A 15926-nucleotide genomic window follows, 5' to 3' on the forward strand; every position below is an offset into this window, starting at 1 on the left:
GACTAGAAAACTGGACACCATAAGGGACTCACGGCCTTAAATGTAGAAACTGGAACCAGAATGACATTCAAAGGCTCTGCTGGGTTTCTACCAACAGTGTGTTTGCTGGGAGGACACTTTGCCAATCTGTCTACTTAGGAGGGAACTGATTCGTCCATATGGGAACTTTTGTCCTCGATCCTGTGGATGACGAGGCAGTGACAGCAATCACAGGAGGAAGGACGAGAAACAAGGTGTTTGGCCCAGCCTGGCTCTTTCTCCTTGTCTATTTTATAAGCTACCACTGGAGGGAGCCATTGCGACAGATTGAGCACAGTCAGCCCACCATGAGGACACTGGACAGGAGAAGAAGAATCTGAACCAAACCAGGAGGCAGAGATGAAGACAAACACAACATCTGGATTAGGATCAAAACTGTACATTTTTAAGTGTAAGAATCAAACAGACAAAATATTTGTAAATATTAAGTTTCTTGTTTGTTTCTGTTTTTGTTTTTTTTTCTTTTGGTTTTGCTTTTTGAGTGAATGAATGATATGCTTATTTTGTGATGGGGAAAAAAGACAACAGGTGCATTTTGCAACAAGAAAAAAAAAAACGTCCACCAGCTTGAGGTGTCAAAGTAATTACCCGTTTGCCACGATTAGGTTTTGTTTGAGCTTGTTTTCATGTTTCTCACTCTGATGTGGGCATCCTGTAGCATCTTGATATTGTAGCAGACGTTCTCTCCACTGACACCATCACCCAGCAAAGGGCCGAAGATTCTAGTTTCCTTTTTCTTTCTGAAATATATCAGTTTTCACTGCTCCACATCATTGCTCTAAATAGCTTTCACAGTGGTCAGACCAAATGCTGGTGTTTCTCCTATGAATTGATTGAAAACAAACTATTAACACATATATTTTTGAGAGACATTTTGGAGCCCCCACAGCCCAAAATATGTTTCTTTTAGCAGAAAGCTTCATTGTGAATGACGAGAAGATGTTCCACGTCTGATTCAACACTATTGAAGGTTTTATCTTTCCAAACCTGATCTGTCACTGACCCTCCTACAAACACCTCAGAGGCTGAGAGCTCTGACATCAGCCGGCTTTTGCCTTTCGGTGATTCGTGGTAAATCAACACAAAAGACGAGTGCGGCCGACGAAATGTGAGCTCCCTGAACATGTAGCAGTGTTTACATGTAGCCACCTAATTTACCAGTGGGACAGACATGAGGGCTTTGATACCATAAGATGCCTCTTATCCTCGGAGAGTGACGCCATCACACGGGTGGTGTGACTTTTATTTTGTGTGTTCATCCATCGCACTGTGTCGCAGTGTGCTCGTGTTCTTCTCGCTGTGATGTCACGTAGCAGAAAGGCTCTTTGTCCATCACACTCTGAGCGTGTGCGTTCACCGGTGGATCAGACTGGACCTGCCCACACTCGCGCCTCTGCTGCGTTACGAAGTGACTCACTGCAGCCTCGAGGGTCAAACAGCTTCATTTCGCTTTATTCTGATCTCAACTTACTGAAACACGGGGCAAAACTCAGAAAGCTCATCATCACACGACTCGCCGACCTTCAGCTCAGCCTCCACTGCAAATTTGCACCTGTTGTCTGGTTTTTACACTCTGTTGAATTCAGAAACCTAAAACTTGACATGAAGAAATATGTTAAATAATGGAATAAAAAAAAAAGATGATTATTAAAAAAAAGTCAAGTAAAAACTATAAATAATTGAGGTGATGATATTTCTGTTTACTTTAGAAGTTATTATACGCTGTATGCTGTGATTCTGATCTGGGAAACATTAAAGACATTCATAGCCAGTCTGCTCGTCTTGTCTCTTTATTCATTCCAGCAGTTTAACATGATCCTGCACATCTTTTAAAAATGTCACCAAGTATACGGGTCAGAGTGAGTGAAGATGGCACACAGAATAAATGAAATTTTATTTCTGCCGAAAAACACATTTTTAATTTTAGAATGAATATCCCTTTCAAATGATGCAGTTGCAGCTGTAAATCCATTTAAGAAAAAAATTTTTATATGTAAATGTCATCCCTGCCAAGGTTGCTTTTGATCGAGTGAAGCAGAGTAAAATTAGAGCGGTTGTGGCGCAGATTGATCAGGCGAATCTCCAAAATGACCCGTTTGGTACATTTTGGTACCATCTGTGCCATTTTACATTATCTGTCTATCTATTGAGCTCGCTTGCAAGCCAGCTATTGCGACGGGACAAAATATCGGCAGCGGATTGGCCAATCCTGGTGACTCCCAGCAAAGGGCCGAAGATCCTGGAGTTTCCTTTTTCTTTCTGAAATGTTTGTTTTCACTGCTCCGCATCATTGCTCTACATTGTTTTCACAGTGGTCAGACCAAATACTGGTGTTTCTCCTATGAAGTTGCTTTGAAATGTGCATGAAGTGATTGAAAACAAACTATCAACATATATTTTGAGACATGTTTGGAACTCCCATAAGCTAAAATAAGTGACTCACTGCAGCCTCGAGGGTCAAACGGCTTCATTTTGATTCGTTTATTGATTCCAGCAGTTAAACATGATCCCTCACCATGTAGAATTACGGTCAAAACATTCAAAATCAACAAAAACATTGAGATTTTTTATCATTTTCATCAGACACGTGACATCATGATTTCATCCACTCAAGCTTTGTTTGCAGACACAGGTTTCAAATTCTCCACTCTTTGTGTTTACTTTGATATAACGTACTCTAGAAACATATTTTCAAAACAAACAAATTACACGGGTTTAAAATATTCAGTCAGAAAAGTCACAATCACTTGAAACAAGATGATGATGCCACAACTCAACTGGATGAAATGTTACATCCTCAGAAGAAAAAAAAACACATTTGGCATCACATACTTTTTTATTACAGCAATAAAACATTTAAAAACAGATCACGTGTCACTAAGTTAATCTGGTAAAAACCGTGTTCTTCCAGTATCATGTTTATATCTCTCATTAAAACCATAAAGATGATTCAAAATATTTTGCCTGTTGTTAAAATGGACACAAGGACATTTTAATGTTCCCTCATCAAAATAATCACAAAATAAAGTGAGGAAACATATTGAAAGTGATCACATTAAGACTATTTACAATGATAAGATGAGTTCAAACTGATAAAAGTAAAATACTTCTGTGCTCTGATGGTTTCACCTCTAATACCTTAGATCTATGGAAGTGGATATGGTGGAAACTGCAGAAAAATTAGATAGCAAATAGACAAATGATCGCGCTGTCACTCGGCACACTCAGAAAAAGTGATGAAGATGAGCAGTTTCACTTCATGTTAAATGACGTTTTCAGACTTTCTTCAGCCTCCTTGTGTGTGATTTTTCTCCACGCTACAGGAATGTCAGCAGGTCTTGCATCATAGTCTTCAGCAAACTCTTCATTGTACTTGGTCATGATGTACTTCCAGTAGTCTGAAGCCTCAAGACTTGTATCTGGAAAAATATCCCAATCAGGGAATATTTCTCTGTAGCGCTTGTAAGGATGCCGTTCGTTTTTTGTTTGTCTGCAACGAAAATGAACATCACTTGCAACAGAAGATGAGCAAATATCAATGGCAAGTTTTCCCGTACTACTCCACCTGTATCGACCCAGACCCTCTGGCCGGTGTAATGAAGCATGGTGTTTAGTATGAGCTTCTCCTCCAGCCTCACAGGGAACACCACAGAATGGACACTGTTCACCACAGCCAATGACGGTCTTGAAAAGCTCACTGTGAGGCTTCATATGGAGACACTCTAGTTTGTTGTTGAAGGTTGAGGTTTTGAACTTTTCTCTCAGAGTTTGTTCCATGTTGTTCACAGAAATTTTAAGGCAGTCCGCAAACTTTTCCTGGCCAGCTTTGTTCAGGATCAAGAATGCACCAAGAGCATCCTGGGAAATGACCAGCGTATCACGAAGTCCTTTGCGGATTTCCTGTACAAAGGTTTTCATATTCTGTCTCTTTTGTGTTTCGGCCTTTTTGATGGCATCATTGATGTGGCTGACACTTGACTTAAGATGTTGGTTCTCAAACTCAAACATTTTGGAGGAATTTGAAAAATCTTCCTGTATTTTTTGAAGGATCCACTTCTTTACAAAGCTTTCATAGGAGGTGGTGAAGCTCAAATAGTCACCAAAGTTTGGCTTTGAGAACAAATCTAGTAAAATGCGGTACTGGAAAGCCACCCGTGTGCTGAACTCCTGCTTCTTCTTCATTTCATCCACAATAGAAACACCCAGGTGACGATTGATGAAGTCTTCAACAGCAGGCTTCAAGCATTTGTCCACAAACTCTTCAGCTTTCTTCTGGCACTGATCTCGTTTATGAAACACATCTTTGAAAGCTGTACAAAACGTTTTCTTGTTTTTCACAAAACATCTGTGAGGATCGTTTTCTTTTAGGAAGTCTTCGTGCATTTTCTGAAAATTTCTGGCTGCGAATCCACAGATGTGCATTTTCAGGGAAACTTCCAACTCTGTGTCCGTCTTAAGATCTCGATTCTTTTCCAGATGCTGGTCAACGATCTGTAGTATTTCTTGGATGTAGGTGTCGTGGTAATTGTTTTTTTTCATCATTGTTTCAGTCACAAATTGTGTGCAAGTTTCGATGATGATGTCAGCATTTGCCTGGGCAACTTTGGTGTACTTTTCAATATAAAGCATCTTCTTCACTTTGTTGAGAAATCCTTGTACATTGTATTTAAAAGGCACCTTCCCACAATCTTCCAGCTTTTTTCTGTCTAAAATTTCTTGAGCATGACTTCCCCTCTGTGCCAGATTTGCTCTTAAACACTGAGAAACATTTGCACAAATATCTTCAACATTTTGTTTCGCAAAAGTCAGATTTCTCAGTGTTTCAGTCCACATCTTGTTGAATTCCTTGTCAAGCTCATCATCGCTCATCTCAACTTTTCTCTTTTGACATTTAACAATCAGTGCACACACTGCTTTTTCAATTTCTTTTGTGTGATTTTCCTTAACTTTATCGAGCTTCGCCATCCCCTGTTTGATTTCCACTGCTGCTTGAAGCCGATTGAGTACTGACCGCTCAGATTCTTTTCGAAGGCTTCTTGCACTGTTTGCAAACTCTTCTTTGTATCCCACAACCAGATAGACATGGCCGTCTGTTTGTTTAAAGTACTGAGTTACATTGTGAAGTAGTTTTGACTCCCAGTCAGACATCAGTGTGACAGCTTCAGTTTTCAAATCATTGTGAAATTGTACCAAGTCAGATATTTGTGATTCAGCAGCAAGTGTACCAAAATTGGAGATTTTTGTTTCTGCATTTGTGACCCAGTTGTACATTTCTTTTTTGAATTCCCATTCCCATTTGTTGAATTCTGTGCAGAGTCTCACGTAAGCGTCAGCTACGAGGCTGTTCCTGAAGCTGAAAAGAAAGTTTTCATGCTTCACTGCATTCCACAGACTTGTCATCCACTTCTGAAACTCCAACACATTGTTAAGAGATGAATCATTGTTTCCCAGCAGCTGGATGATGTTTTTCTTGAGCTCATAGACTGCCTCGCTGTAGCCTGTGTTGACTGGTGCCATTGGAGGGTTTCCAGTCCAGAGGCCAGGAATGTAGCAGTTCCCAGTGTCAGGATCATACTTCATCACATCAGTGAAGCTTTTGTTCTTTTCTCTTCTTTCCATTTTGGCTGCTGCCTGGGTCATCTCGTTCAACTGTTGGAAGAGCATCTTCCGATCTCGTAAGTTTTTCTCATGGGCTGAAACATCCGACACGTTCTGGTGAACAAAGTAACATTTAGGCTTTTTGCCCACTTCCTTCATCCGGAGGAAAGCGTGCACTACTATTTGCAGGATGTCCTTCATCTCTGTTGAATTCTCCATTGCAATATTGATGATGGTGATGTCGCTCAGCCCCACAACAAGTGTTGCCAGTTCATTGTCATGTTCATAGCTGTTGTCCAGCTGGGTGAGTTCTGGTGACTTCAGGCCTTCAGTGTCAATGATCATCATGAAGTCACACTTGAGCTCTTCTTTGAGCTTTTCATCAATTCTGAGGAGCAGCATGAAGGCACCTCGAGTGCATCGGCCACTGCTGACTGCAAACTGCACTCCAAACATGGTGTTCAGGAGAGTGGACTTCCCTGTGCTCTGAACTCCCAGAACTGTAACGACCAGTATCTTGTTCTTAGGACAAATCAAGTCATTGAGCTGAGAGAGAACATCACTAACCCATGTCAGAGGAATGTTGGAAGCATCCCCATCTACAAGCTCCAAGGGAAATCCATCAAGTAGCAGCTGTGCACAATGTTTGGGTAGATGATTGAATTGCTTACGTGAGCGATGTGATTTTGGAAGAGCCCGTGAAGCTTCATAGATTTGACCCATTTCACGGAAGAAGTGTTCAGTGCCCAGTGAACTGTTGGCAAGCTGTCGGTCAATTTCTTTGATCTCTGTGTTGTTCTTAGAGTTCTTGCACTTTTCTTTGTACTGGTCCCTCAATCCAGACAGTTTTATGCGAGACATGTTATCAAGGTTGATTCGCATCCACTTCAGAAAATAGCACCTCTCTAAAGCGTTGCTTGATATTCCCCTGATGAAGGATGTCATTGCTGTGGAAGTTTCATAAGAGTTTTGTTTCTTTCGCAGTTTATTTTTCTGTATCTTAAGGTCACTTTTGTATTTCTCAATGTTTTCAGATCCAACCTTTCGAAGTCGAAATTGTTCCTTTTCTAAGGAAGTCAAATCTTTCCATATTTGGCCTTGCAATGGCAGCTGATCTTCTTTGTACTTAAGGATGTTGTGAATTTCAGCAGTGATTTCATCTGCATTTCTCTTTCCATCCTGGCACTCTGGAGAGTCTTCATCCACTCTGATTCCCAGTTCATGTGCAATCCCAGCCATCTGCTCAAGTTGCATCTTCATCTCTGTTTTCTCAACAACACGAGTTACTGCTTCTCTCAGACTTGTGACAAAATCTGCATCATTCATAGATTTTTTTCTTCAAAATGATGTTGGAGTTTGTCAAGGACATGTCAGTTGCTACTTGTTTTAAAGCATCTAGACTAAAGCTCCTGCTCTGGCAGTTTCCCACCAAGAATATCTCTGACTTGCTGTTCTGGTTCTTCAGTTGTTTACATTCAGGTTCTAGATTGTCAAAGAAAACAAAGACTGCTGCAGATGTTTGACACAAAAATGAGAACTGTGTCTCAAAAGAGGCAATGTCTCCTCTGAGGTTGGCTAAAGCCACTGGTTGGTTGAAAATGTCAATGTTTTCATTGCCACAAGGAAGGTACCAAGTCATTTCAGCCAGTCCATTGGATATTCTTCGTGGACAGTCCCCACAGTCCATGTTGTGGTGAACAAAGGTGTCATGGTACTGCTGAGAGCTGCTCAGAAGCTTGTTGAGAGTCTCTGACTTGGACAAAGAGCACTCCCCCAGTCTCACAAAAGAGATCATTGGCAGCTCAGACAGAACGATTCTGTCTTCAATGAAACCTTTGGATTCAGAGAGTAATTTGGGTCTGTACTTTTTCACAATGTCTCTCAAAGCCCACACCATCAGGGTGCTCTGGTTTGAATCACTATCAGGAAGCAGCAGAGGCACAGAAAACTGACACATGGACATTTTGAGGGCTAATTCCTGCTGCACAAAACCATCAGAACACAGAAAGAGAGCAGTGATTATGTCGAGAGGGTTTAACATGTCAGCAGAGTCTGAACTGCTCATGAGATCATCTAGATCTAGCCCAACATTCCCAGACACGCCACTTTTACATTCTGATGTGTTTTTCACATTTCTGGCTGTTACATTTACCATCATCAGTTTCTTTAAAAAATACCAAGGGAGGTCTGATTTACTCTGAGCAGGTTCATCATCAGTGGTATTTTCATCAATCTGAAGAATCTTACTGAGGGACAGTTTGTGTGTGTAGAACTTCTTCAATCCCAGATCCTCCAAAAAACTTTTCAGGTCGGCCTCTGTGAACAGAAATTAAATGGTCAAAACTCATGCAAATGTGAAGACTGAAGTCTGTATTTCATGTGGAAACCAATAGACTGAAGAGGCCATGCAAGAGTGCAGAAAGAAAATAGAGGAAAAGTCAATTAACTTATCAAATCTTCTGTGAACAACTCAGAATCTACAATAATCAATTTAAACAATCAAGAACTTCTGATTTTTCAAAATATACTTCAGGAAATAAAAATAATCCCAGATTTCTCCCTTGGACCATTGGACTTTTATACAGATGTTAATAAGTCTTCTAAGTCCAAACTCAATGAGTTACTTTTAAGGTTAATGAGTCATTCTTTCGACCCGAGGAGACACTGGAGAGTTTTGCTCTAGTTGAAGCCAAGACACTTGGTCGAGTTATCCCCCATGTTCACCCCACAAACTGCCTTTTAGACCCGATTCCCACATCGTTGTTTTCAAAACATTACATGGGTTCTTTGAGTTTGAACTTCTTAACATCATTAATCTAATCAAACGGTTGTTGTCTCTGCTGCCTTTAAAATGGCGGTGATGAAGCCCCTTCTGAAGAGGAGTCGTTTAGACCTGAACACGCTTGATAATTACCCAGCAGTATCCAACTTACCATTTTTAAGCAACATTTTAGACAAAAACTGTCTTTAATCCAATTCAATTACTTTTTATATAGAATCCATATCTTCAAGAAAAATTACTCTGGTTTTCGGATGAACCACAGTAGCAAGACAGCCCTCGTAAAGATTGTTACTGACATCAGGGGTAACATGGACGCTCAGAAACGTTCCGCCCTGGTGCTACTGGATCTCAGCCCTGCCTTAGATACAGTAGATCACCACATTTTGTTAAACAGACTTCAAACCCTGGTTAGGACTCTCCAGTCACAGGGGCTTGATGATGATCAATCATCAATTGATTTGGATAGGAAGGAAGATAACTATCGTGATGAGCGTCACAAATGATCACTGTGAATTTATTTCAGATCATTGTAGTTTTGCACCCATTTGGTGGATGTAAATTCAGATATTCAGCAAAACTTTCACTTGTTCTCCCCATTTCGTCACCTCTGCGTCTGGTTCTGCAGGTTTATACCTTTTAGCCTATGCAAAACTGCCTTGAGATGACTGTGTGAGTGTGTTTTCTTTCAGTATAACACGTTTTCTGTCCTCGTCAAGTTTGACTCACTTGTTGTAGCCGCTGTCATAGCCGGGCTGCTTTGCTGCTTTGAACACACTGCTGGTTCCAGGTTGCTTAATGTTTCACTGTTGGTGTCTGTGGTCACTTGTTGCACAATCTGTCCCGCAGTGTCAAAGGTCACAGTAACACTCTCCACGTCATCAGCAGGATTGCTGATCTTACGCATCTTCAATGGAGGGATCCACTCTGAGACAATCCCAGAGAAATGTATCATGGATTAAAAAGAACAATCTTATTTTACAAAAACAGTGTTACATTTGTTGATAGTGTAAAAACATGTAGTTTTCCCTCCCTCTCTTCTAGTGAAGAAACAATTATCAGCAGAGAAGACAAATACCTTTCAGTGATTCCTCATGACAGTATAACTATTGGGATGTTTTGGTTCATGTTATTCAAGGAATCTGAGAACTTACGGTCATATTCAGAGTCTTTGTCTTTCACTTCAGGATTACGTAAATCCTCCAAAGCATCAACGAATTCCTTGTTGAAGACAAAAAAAAAGTGGTTGCTTGAACCATTCATTTACAGTAGCTTTGGATATTTTCTGACAATATTCTGTTAACCAGTCGTATTTTTACCTCGTCCTCTCCCTCTGAACTTTCCATCCTGGCTTCACTCAGTTCTCTCTCATTCTGTTCAGATCAAAAAGAAAATACACTGAGTGTGAAAAAGTGCACACCAACATGGTAGCAGCATGGAAGAAAATCTATAGATTAATGTTGAATTTAAAACTAATAAAACTGTAACTTACAAGGTTGACTAGTCCATGGTGAAGTTGCTCCTTCCCGTCTGCGAGGAAATTGTGAATTGTGATTGCATAATAATGAACCTTGACATTTAACATGTCCCACACCCAACAGATAAAACCGGTATTTTATTGCGCACTGATAGGACAAGTCATTCAGTGCAACACAATGTCCTCAAGGTTCAAGGTTCAAGGTGTTTTATTTGTCATATCACCAGTAAAAGCCAGGTTTCACAGTGAATGAAATTCTTATTTTGCCGTCCACCCTGAAGCCGACCTATATAAATAAGTATATATACAAGAGAATAAAATATATAAAATAAAATTAAATAAAGTAACAGAGCAGTGCAAAAATGTTAGTGCGCAAACATGTAGACATGTCAGAAGCTGTTCAAAAGTCTGATGGCAACGGGGAAGAAAGAGTTTTTCAGTCCATTAGTTTTGCTTTTCAAGCTTCTGTGCCTCCGGCCTGATGGCAGAAGCGTGAACAGTCTGTGTTGTGGATGGGTGGGGTCTTTTAGTATGGAGGCAGCTCTACTGTGGACCCTGTGCTGGTCGATGCTCTGCAGAGAGGGCAGTGGTGTTCTGGTGATCTTCTCGGCCGTCTTAACCACTCTCTGCAGGCGACTGCGGTCCGCCACAGTGGTGTTGCCGTACCAGGCTGTGATGCAGCTGGTTAAGGTGCTCTCAACCACACAGCTGTAGAAGTTCTTGAGTATCCTGGGAGACATGCCGAATTTCTTCAGCCTCCTCAGGAAGTACAGCCGTTGTTGGGCCCTCTTGACCACCTGTGTGGTGTTGAATGTCCAGGTGAGGTCCTCGCTGATGTGGACACCCAGGTATTTGAAGCTGCTCACCCTCTCCACCTCAAGCTCCCGGATAGACAGTGGATGATGAGGTCTCCTCTCCTTCCTCCTGTCCACTATCATCTCCTTTGTCTTGTCTGTGTTAAGGGAGAGGTTGTTGTCCTCACACCAAGCCACTAGACCAGCCACCTCCCTCCTGTAAGCTGCTTCATCATCCCCTGTGATGCGTCCGATCACAGCGGTGTCATCCGCCAACTTCAGGATGATGTTGTCCTTGTGGGAGGCGACACAGTCATGTGTGAACAAGGTGTAGAGGATGGGGCTGAGGACACATCCCTGAGGGGTGCCAGTGTTGGTGATGATGCTGGCTGAAGTCCTGTTTCCAATCCTGACAGACTGGGGCCTGCCAGTCAGGAAGTCTAGGAGCCAGTCACAGAGGGAGGGTTGCAGTCCGAGTGTGTGTAGTTTGTGTGTGAGTTTGTGGGGGATGACCGGTTAAATGCTGAGCTGTAGTCCACAAACAGCATCCTGATGTAGGAGTGTCTGTTTTCCAGATGAGAGAGGGAATAGTGGAGTACAGCAGTGATGGCATCTGAGGTGGACCTGTTTGGCCGATATGCAAATTGCAGGGGGTCAAGCGTATCTGGTAGGCTGCTCTGAATGTGGGCCTTCACCACCCTCTCGAAGCATTTTGCGATGATTGGAGTGAGTGCTACTGGCCTGTCGTCATTCAGACAGGTGGGTGGGCTTTTCTTGGGGAGGGGAACGATGGTTGTGGTTTTGAAGCAGGTGGGCACAACGCTCTGGCTGAGCGAGAGGTTGAATATGGAGGTGAGGACATCAGCCAGCTCATTTGCACATGCTCTGAGCGCCCTCCCCGGGATGTTGTCTGGTCCTGGGGCCTTCCGGGGGTTAATCCTCCTCAGAGCTCTGTGTACCTGGCTCTTTGTGACTGTCGGGGGAGGGGAGAGGTGTTGAGTGGCCTGCATTAGAATTAGAATTAGAAGCTTTTATTGTCATTGTACAATAAAATTGCACAACGAAATTGCGGTGTAGCTAAAAACACACAGTAGACATACAATAAACACAGGGTCTGGGTGTGTGTGGGCCTCCTTTCTGTGTCGGGGGTGGAGATCTCGAACCGGGTGTAGAACGTGTTGAGATCATCCGGTAGGCTGTCTGTGGGGTTGATGATGCTGGTGGAGGCTCTGTAGTCAGTGATGTGCTGCAAGCCTTGCCACATCCGCTGTGGCAAGGCTTGCCTCTTAGAGGCAGTACAGCTTTTCTCTGTACTGCCTCTTAGGCTCTCCTCAGTCCGTACTTTGCAGCTTTGTACTCCTCCTCATTTCCAGATCTGAAGGCGAGGAAGCGAGTGCACAGCATGTGTCGCACTTGACCGGTGAGGCTTTTAGTGTCGACGTGATCATATTGTTTATTTTCTGGGTCACTATTGTTTTTTTAAGACTAAATGCAGTATTCACATACATATAAAGTGGAATATTTAGTGAAATAAAGTATTCATTTGTAATTCAAGTTAAGAATTGTACATTCCTTCTCTGGCAGTGAGCATTATAACGAGTTGGCCCAGGTTTTGCATGTGCCAGTTTGGGTTTTACACAAGTACTTTGGCCGGAAATGATGTGCTGGATTGGTGAAGTTAGCTAGTTTACAATCTGTTGTAATACCTTGTTATTGGGTCAAAACTGATAACATATCTGTGCTTTTGATGCTGATTCAAAAATGCGGTCTATAGAAAATGGTTGTAAAATATTCAATGCTTTATAGCTTTAAAAATTGCCTTATTTTAAGTTTTGAAAGTTCACATGAACAATGAACACAAACAGAAACATTATTACCAAATATCAGTTCCACTTCTTTGGAAAATCTAGAATGTCACTGAAAGTGTTTTCTTAGATAACATTCAAATAATAACATCTTCAGTCATCCTCCATTGTTTCTGAATAAGCAACAAGACATAACATCATGAGGAGTGAAAATGATTATACAATCCCAGAATAAGGAGAGAGGTTGTTTTTGAGGCCTGCTTCAGGTTGCACTAAACCTTGACCTAAATACAGAAGCTCCACATGACTTCCTCCCTTTGTGGGAATTTTGAACTGCTATGTGTGCTTTTTTTACGGTAGGTGGCGCTGTCTACAAAAAGCAGCGCAAGGTCTCATTTTATCTTTCCTCAGGCTGCACATGACGCTGAAGTTCCAATTGCTGCGGTTTCCCAGTAGGCCGATAGGTGTCGCTGTCTGTTTAGAAGCAGCGCAGGTTCCTCACTCGGCTGTCCCCGAAGCAGTGCGGCCTTTCGTCGCTGGGTGGCAGCACTGCCTCATGACCATAATCAAACTACCCGGAAAACCCTACAAGAAACGAATCAGAAGTGTTCCGGTCAGTTTGTAGCGAAAATCTGAAGAAATAAACAGTTTGCAGACGTCCTGCGATGACCTGAAGACAGTTTGTGACTCCACTTTACCACTTGAAGGTGAGCGCCACATCATTACGGATGAAATGAAAGAGGTCATGTGGGTTTTCACAGTTAGCTTAGCTTAGCTCGCCGTCCACTCTGCAGCGCTCACGAGCCACCGTTATAGCTTAGCTGGTCGTATCTATCAATTTCTCGTAAATTAACGTCGTTTCTAAGCATCTTCGGTGGATAGAACACAGAGTTAGGACATCTCTGTCAAACTTTTCGTGAAAATCTTATTTTAGAGAGGTGACTGAGAGACTTCTGGTGTGCTTTAAGCGGTCAGAATCGTATTATTGTCATCAATCGTAGTACTATGTAGCCATTCGATGTCCGTATAACACTACAATATGGATCAAATAATCATTTATAAACTCTTTATTCCAGGAGTGTCAACCGTCTTTTAATAGGGTAGCCTCACACAACCCCATCTGCTCTTGAGCAGACCAGTCTTATGGTTTTGTCATTAGATTTAAATACAAACTTTTGCATATAAGGTGATTGTTTCAACACACCTTTTCACATTATGTTGACATGTATTTATCCGAATGCATTTGCAGCTGTTACCACTCGTTGACATAATAGAAACCATGATGTCACCCTTGTTGAAGAAATTCTGGAAGGAATTGACTGGACTCGAGGATGATAGACCTGTTTATTCCAGATATATCTTTGAGAATTCAGAGAGAGCAGTACGACACAGAGGACTTGCTTTGTCAATTCTGATGACAAGATCCAAAGAATATGTCATTAGCAGAATTTAGATTACGATGTGTATATGGACTGTGTGCGGATAATTTGTGTCAGTTAGGATAGATGTCTTGATAGACTTGACTGTATTCAGACTATATGACTCCTGTCAACTTAGTTGACCTTAATTTCGTGGTTGTGGGGCAGATTATATTCTAGTACAACTGTTCCAGTTTAATTTCCCCCACGGCTCCTTAAACTCTATGTTTTTATTTGCTCAGCAGTTGGCAAGTCACATGACCTGAAGCATGACGGAGCAACGCACCCCTGGCATGTCCGCCGCCCCTCCGACGGCCCCGCCGCACACGGACTCCGGCTCCCAGGCCGTGGAGATGGACCCGGTGGAGTACACCCTCCGAAAGCGACTGCCTCGGAAGCTCCCCAAGCGGCGCAACGACGTCTACGTCAACATGAAGACGGACTTCCGGGCCCAGCTGGCGCGCTGCCAGAAGCTCCTGGAAGGCGGCGGTCACCGGGAGATCTGCGTCCACGGCTTGGGCCTGGCCATCAACAGGGCCATTAACATCGCCCTTCAGCTCCAGGCCAGCAGCCAGGGGGCGCTGCAGCTGGCCGCCAACACCTCCACCGTGGAGCTCGTGGACGACCTGGAGCCCGAGGATCCCGACGAGGCCGGCGAGCCCATGACGCGCACACGCAACAATTCAGCAATTCATATTAAAGTGTTCTACCCCGACCCTTAGTGACCTCAGATGGTTCCTCCACCTGGTCCACTGGCACTGCGGCAGCAGCACAGGACTGCAGAGCGAAGCAGGTGGACGGTGTGTTGCCTTTCAACCAGGGAAGGAATTCTCTCAAGTGACTGTTATGCTTGTTATACGTGGTATCCGCTCTCTGTTTTTGTTTTCACACGCGTGAGAACAACAGTGCCCATCATTGCATGACGTTTCAGTGTAGTGTATTTAAAGTGACCGTGGCTGTGCCAAATGTACACCCTGAAGTGTCTCATTTCAATGTCTGGACATGTTTACGGGTTTGTGTTAAATATTAAAGATCTCAGTGTGTAGAAAGTAAGATTGATTTTTTTTTTCCTTTTTCCGAATAAGCAACATTATCAAAACGTGTATATTTGTTGTCTAAATAAGCGTTTGAACTTGCGGTGTGTGAGAGAATAAACCAGGTCAGGAAGCTCCAAATATAAGTTCCAGTTGAGTTGGACTAGTAAGAATTATAAAAAGGGGTTTGGCTGGAGTGCCCACTCACTGGCTGCCTCACCTGTTCAATTGCATGTAAATGCGAATGAACAATCAACCAATCACATGCTGGTAATTCGATAAGCACACATGGGTAAAGATGAGCTGCCGAAGTTCAATCTGAGTTCAAAAAGTCTTTGAAGTCACTTCAAATGACTGGTTGGGGATGATGAGAAGGCGCCACTACTTTAAATAACCACTGGTTACGGCGAGGGTGTGGAGATGACGAGATCTGCAGTTCACCAAACCCGGACAAGAGAAGTTTGGGGAAAGCACTGAAGGTCTGGTGAGTCTCCGTTTCTACTATGAATTTTAAGGTCTGAATGTGGCGTAAATGACAATGAAGCATGTTGTAATGAACACACCTTTTGATTATTATGGACAAGGCAAATTGACAATTGTGTCATCAATGCGATATCCAGTTTTGGGTTTTTATTTACTGTAATCCATGAGGATTCAAGAAAATTCTAAAGGTATAGGTTGGTGCAGTACTTGCCAGGTGTACCTAATTAAGTGGCTAGTTTGTATATGTCACCTGTTAACATCTTTTGAATTTTAAGCCCATTAAAAGAATCGTCTGGTGATGATTCGAGTTGATTTGATGGCTTGGTGAACTCACTGAACCATCTCCAAACTAACAAGTACAAATTTGAATGGGAATGAGGCCCGATGTTGTTGTTGTTTCTACAAATGTCCACTAGATGTCAGCATGGCCACAGTTGGCATGTGAAGTTGTGACGTGCCAGCAGACGAACCTCATAAGGGAGCATGACACAACAGTGTC

At 42.6% G+C, this 15926-nt stretch overlaps 2 protein-coding genes across 3 annotated transcripts; one reads left to right on the plus strand and one right to left on the minus strand.

Moving 5' to 3' along the window:
- Nucleotides 1-1294: 1294 nt before the first annotated feature.
- Nucleotides 1295-9323, minus strand: LOC308147298 (up-regulator of cell proliferation; the record flags this gene model as incomplete). Its single annotated transcript, XM_080519405.1, is given in 5 exon segments — nucleotides 1295-1462; nucleotides 3361-3458; nucleotides 3708-6963; nucleotides 6965-7953; nucleotides 9146-9323. Coding segments are annotated over 5 exon segments (4689 nt in total).
- Nucleotides 9324-13076: 3753 nt separating this feature from the next.
- pop7 (POP7 homolog, ribonuclease P/MRP subunit) lies at nucleotides 13077-14953 on the plus strand. 2 transcript variants are annotated; one of them, XM_080519210.1, is made up of 2 exons: nucleotides 13077-13199; nucleotides 14153-14953. In XM_080519210.1, the coding sequence occupies exon 2, from the start codon at nucleotides 14180-14182 to the stop codon at nucleotides 14630-14632; it is 453 nt and encodes a 150-aa protein (XP_080375336.1). In that variant the 5' UTR covers nucleotides 13077-13199; nucleotides 14153-14179; the 3' UTR covers nucleotides 14633-14953. The 2 variants fall into 2 exon arrangements, with proteins under 2 accessions (XP_080375336.1, XP_080375337.1); XM_080519211.1 differs by having other exon boundaries at nucleotides 13078-13199; nucleotides 14156-14953.
- Nucleotides 14954-15926: the final 973 nt, after the last annotated feature.

This window comes from Blennius ocellaris, assembly GCF_963422515.1.
Source record: "Blennius ocellaris genome assembly, chromosome: 23".
Lineage (NCBI taxonomy): Eukaryota > Metazoa > Chordata > Actinopteri > Blenniiformes > Blenniidae > Blennius > Blennius ocellaris.

Coding starts and splice junctions, on each gene's coding strand:
- pop7 (XM_080519210.1), top strand. CDS start 14,180: ATGACGGAGCAACGCACCCCTGGCATGTCCGCCGCCCCTCCGACGGCC.